The sequence below is a fragment of the Elephantulus edwardii genome, unplaced genomic scaffold (genome assembly GCF_000299155.1).
Source record: "Elephantulus edwardii isolate Elephantulus edwardi_28Jun2011 unplaced genomic scaffold, EleEdw1.0 scaffold00274, whole genome shotgun sequence".
In the NCBI taxonomy this organism is placed as follows: Eukaryota; Metazoa; Chordata; class Mammalia; order Macroscelidea; family Macroscelididae; genus Elephantulus; species Elephantulus edwardii.
In genome coordinates, this window is record NW_006400024.1 from 2,071,107 (window position 1) to 2,076,288 (window position 5,182).

At 56.0% G+C, this 5,182-nt stretch overlaps 1 protein-coding gene across 1 annotated transcript in view; it reads left to right on the forward strand.

The window, feature by feature from the left end:
- MARCH6 (membrane-associated ring finger (C3HC4) 6, E3 ubiquitin protein ligase) overlaps positions 1-5,182 on the forward strand; it is a 107,050-nt gene that overhangs the window by 42,040 nt on the left and 59,828 nt on the right. The window contains 4 exon segments of the mRNA XM_006900167.1: positions 1,018-1,204; positions 2,389-2,450; positions 2,820-2,852; positions 4,206-4,257. Of these exon segments, the coding sequence (XP_006900229.1) occupies positions 1,018-1,204; positions 2,389-2,450; positions 2,820-2,852; positions 4,206-4,257 (334 nt within the window).

Below are 5,182 nucleotides of genomic sequence, written 5' to 3' on the forward strand. Positions count from 1 at the left end.
GTCCCCTCCATGCTCCCTCACTGCCCCCTCTTTTTTCCCCCTCAGTCCTCCCTCAGGATTCTCTCATTTGCCCCACTATTCCTTCCTCCCAGTTCCCCCTCAAGATTTCCCCTAAGTTCTCCCCTCAGAGTCTTCCTTCAGTGCCCCTCACAGTCCCCTCTGGGTCCCCTCAGTCCACCTTCACCGTCCTCTCTCACTGTCCCCCTTCACCGTCCGCTCTCACAGTCCTCCTCACCCTCCTCAGTCCTCTCTCAGCCTCTGCCATGGTTCCCCCCTCCACAGTCCCCCTACAGTGTTCCCCAGCTGTGAGCACCCTTTTGAGACCCTCAGGTCCTGAGCCCTGTTCTGCCCCTTTGGAAAGCAGATGAGTGGAGAGGTTTTGGAAGTTTCAGGAAGTATGAACCATCGGAAGGATGCTCCTGGGGCTGCGTTTCTAGGCAGAGTGGTCACTGAACGTATACAGGTCGGCCTGCTCTGGGAGGGAGGCCCCAGGTCACTGTGGCCGCCATGCGTGGTGTGTGAATGGGCCTCCTGCAGCAAAGCCAGGCAAATCCACAGGCAGCAGGCCCCTTCCTGCGTCCTTTGTGCCCTCTGGACAGCACATGTGCTCAGCATGGCCCACACTGACCCCGGGCCAGAGCCTTGGCTGCAGGCCGCTGTGGTGGAGTGCTCACCACAGACTCCCGAGGCATTCTCAGCTACCGAGCAGGTCTGGACATCTCCTTGCCCAGCTGTCACTGCCAGTTAAGTCTCCATGTGGTGGTCAAGGGGGTGAGCTTCGCAAGCCAGTCTCTACCTCTGCTGCTTTGCAATCGTCAGCCTGGAAATTACTAACGACTGGGTACGTCCACGTGCCACTGAGTTTTTCTTATGGATCCAGCTGGTCCAAGGGAAGATCATTCAGAAAAGACGCTTTGTCAGAAGCCAAGCAGGGTCTCTGTTTTCTTGAGAGCCACGGTGTGCTTTGGTCAAACTGACGTGAGGTCCTTCAACTTCCAGGTCCTTCTGCCGTTCCAGGCTCCGGCAGGGGAGAACGGAGCTGAAGACATTGCTCCTGACCAACCTGCCAACCGGCCTGCAGAGAATGCAGTGGTGGGCGAGAACCCCGACCCTCCGGATGACCAGGGGGAGGAGGAGGAGGACAACGAGGAGGAAGATGATGCCGGTGTGGAGGGTGCAGCTGATGCCAACAACGGGGCCCCTGGTGAGACTCCATGCCTGCAGGACAGGCTGGACCCCAGCTTGGCAAGGGCCCATTCTCAGGCCACGGAGGGCTTACTGCCCCGCTTTGACTAATAGACATTACCACATCTAGTCCCCTGTGAAGTTGGGTCCATTTTGTGCTTTAAAGCCTTGTTTTACACAGAATTCTGCATGTTTTACACGGGATTCTGTGCGTCAGTTGGAAGTTAAAAAGCATCCCGACTTGCTGCTGTCGAGCTGATTCTGAGACGGTAGACGTGCCCCCTGGTGTCCCCACGGCTGCCCTTCTCACAGAAGCCGCTGTGCACCTCCCGCAGGGCAGACACTGAACGCCTGACGCACAGTGCCACTAGGGCTCCTTCCACATGGAATAGGTCCCACGAGTCTCTTGACGAGCTAGCTGATAGCTGTCGGCCACCTGCCTCTGCTTCTCTCTTCCCTTTTTGTTGAGTTGGCACAACTGTGAATTCTCAGAGACACCTCCCCAAGTGTCGACTGAGAAGCCACGTGGTCGGCTCACCGTGGTGCGGCTGCACTTGGCCTGAGGCAGCCACGGCCTGCCCTGCACGCCCCTTTGCCACAGTGTAGGGCTGCTTCCACGGCTGCCACACTTGCCAGTTGTGAGCACAGGCCTTGGCACAGGGGTGGGTGCACAATCAGGACACCAGCCAGGATGGCCCAACAGCCAGGGCAGCCAGCTCTTCTGTGGGGTGCGTGGTGCAGTAGAGAATCAGGGTGCTGAGGCCTGTGTCTGTGACTTCACCCTGGACTCTCAGGCCTCTTTCATGAGGTGAAGAGTGCACATTCAGGGCTGCACCCTTGGTGTCCCAGTCTCCTCGGGGTGCAGAGTCGGGTACCAGGATATGCCAGGCCGACTTGCTGGGCCTGCATCCCCCCGCCCTCCTGCCTGCCCCACTGGACTGCCCCGGCCCTGCCCCCTGGTTCTGGCGGCCTCACTTGCTCTCATCCCCAGGCTCATCCCTGACTAGACCTGCTGCGTCTCTCCCCGTGGCCGTGTGTGTCCTTGCTTTCTAACTCCTCACTCCGTAGGGTCATCTCAACCTGTTTCCCTGCTTGTTGCTGTGTCACACGTCCTCATCAAAAGCAGGAGGTGGCTTGTGTACGGCTGACTAAGCGGCTGTCTGTGGGTCAGGCCCAGCTCACCTTTGTGCGTTCTGCTTGCAGATGACATGAACTGGAATGCACTGGAGTGGGACCGGGCCGCCGAGGAGCTGACGTGGGAGAGGGTGAGTGGCCCCGCCATCTCGGCTGCACCCAGCGTGGGTGCTCCGTGGGACAGGCTCAGTGACCGTCATGACGTGGAAGCTGTTTCGTGCCAAGGCCTGCTTCTGGCTGCCCTGCCCGCCATGCTTGCAGCGACACTGGCATCTCTGTGGTGTTGAGATGTTTCCATTGACACAGCAGTACAGGCCTGTGGCCTTGGCAGCCCTCGGTGTGATGAAGGATAGAGTTCTGTGTAGACTTTGCACGTGTGGTGCTGTGAGATGTGGGGAAGTGCTGGCCACTGAGTGAGGGGAAACAGTGGCTATGGCACTGGACCAGAAAACCCTCCTGCGGGCTGAATTAATGTGTTCATTCTTCTTTATTCTATTTAGATGCTAGGACTCGATGGATCACTAGTCTTTCTCGTAAGTAAATGCATCCTTTTTAGTAACAGAATTGTGATTTGTAGCAGAGTTTACAGCGAGCATTGCCTCTTAATGTTAAAAGTAAAACTGTCCTTTGAATTTTAACATGCCACCTGCTAAGGAAAGTCTGTGTTGAGTGAGACAGAGGGGGCATGGTGAGTGGTGGGCCAGGCACCTGGGTCGGGATACGCCTAGTGATGACCCACAGTCTGTGATCAGGTGGCCACTGTGAGGCCCTGGTCAGCTGTGACCAGTCCATGTGGTCACACATCCCTTGTTGGGGCAGTAGTGTGGACGGGGCCAGCCTGCTGACCGAAGCTTCCTGCAGCATGTCCCGTGTTGTGCTGGGGCCTGTGGCTCCTGAGGTGAGGTGAGCAGCAGGGAGTGTGTTTGTGATTGAAGGAGGCGGAGGTGCTGTGAGGGTGCCCACCAGGGCGTCTCAGCAGAGAGGAAGGGATTCCGGGGTCAGGAGGCAGCTCTAGGGCTGGGCCCCCAGAGACGCTGGGGTGAGGACTCAAGGCCCCGACGGGAGACCATTGCAGACTCAGGAGCTGAGCTCACATGGCAAGCAGGCCAGGTGCCCACTCCTCGCGGCCACTCAGTGTGTGGAAGGGGTGAGGAGTGTTTCTGAGGAGAAAACCTCACCACACTAGCCCTGCCTGGGGCCTTGTTAAACCTGGTGGTGCAGGGGAGGTGGTGAGCCTGACAGGAAGCAGGCGGGGATCGGGGCGCCTGGAGCCAGGGAGTGGCCACATTGGCCTGAGTGATCAGGCAGTGGACAGAGACCTCACGGGACGAGCGTTAGGAGACTTGGAAAACAATGCCAGATGTGCTTAGAGGAAGGAGGAGGACAGGGGAACATTCCAGAAGGGGAGCAGACACTGGGAGAGGAGATGAGAGGACCAGGCTGGAGCATGCCAGAAGGGGGCAGCAGAGTGGTCAGAACCTGTGGACTTGCCAGGGTAGACCAGTGGCCTCAGGCGATGAGCCCAGAGTGGACAAGCTCTCGGGCTTCAGATGGGCTCAACTTTTTCTTCTCTTAAGTGAAATTTGATGAGTATTTCTGAAATCTCAGTAGCTTGTGGTAGATTATTAATGTGTAAAGACGAAATGTTTACGACTTGAATAATTTTGTTCTGTTCTCGGTTCAGCATTTTGAACTTACATAAGTTTAGCTTTGTGAACCATCTAATGGGAACCACAGACTAACATGAGGAGACAACTTCAGTCCAATAGTAAAACGAGTAGCAGGTGTCGTCCACTTAGTCGTGCACGTGACGTGAATGCACTCAGTGGACCCCCGCAGACATCACCGTGAATGCCCTCTGCTAAACTGATGCTTTTTCCCTGTAGGAGCATGTCTTCTGGGTGGTGTCTCTGAATACATTGTTCATTCTGGTTTTTGGTAAGTGGTCTGTGTACTTTTTCATGGTGTTGGGATGGTGTGAGGTTAGCTTTCTAGAAGCCATGCTGAAGGTTTGTGTTGTGTTTATAGCAAATATACTTTCTTGACAATGCATGTTTTGGTAAAGGTGGACTGAGGCTTACCTGTCTAGGGTGCATGCTGGAGGGTTTTGTCTTGTTTGGTTTTAAACATGTGAATATTAATCAAGGACTCTGGAAGCGCTCTGGGCTCATGTACAGGAAACCTCTGATACACGATTGTTCACGCTGCTAAACAACCTTGACTGTGGTTTCCAACCCATCTCTGCTTCCCCTGGGCATGTCTGAGATGTTCATAGGGATTCCTTTGACATTGATTGGGAATGTGTCTACCTGTGGAATGACTGGGGGCAGTTACATGTGTGCTATGATGGTGCTGTTACCAAGGGAGGGTATGGGGACACCGGGGTGACAGCAAGGCTGGCCCCACATAAGCTGCTTAGTGCCAGATTCTAGGTGATACAGCCTGCTCACACTCGGAAGACTCACATTCTCATCTAGGGGAAGCCTCACATTGATTGCACAGTTCACACCCACGCCCTCACACAGCGTTCACACCGACACCCTCACGCAGTGCAGTGTTCACACCCTCACACTGTGCAGCATTCACACCCACGCCCTCACGCTGTGCAGCATTCACACCGACACCCTCACGCAGTGCAGTGTTCACACCCTCACACTGTGCAGCATTCACACCCACGGCCTCACGCTCTGCAGGGTTCACACCCACGGCCTCACGCTGTGCAGCGTTCAGACCCATGCCCTCACGCTGTGCAGCGTTCATACCCACGGCCTCACGCTGTGCAGTGTTCACACCGACAACCTCACGCTGTGCAGTGTTCACACCGACACCCTCACGCGGTGCAGTGTTCACACCCACGGCCTCA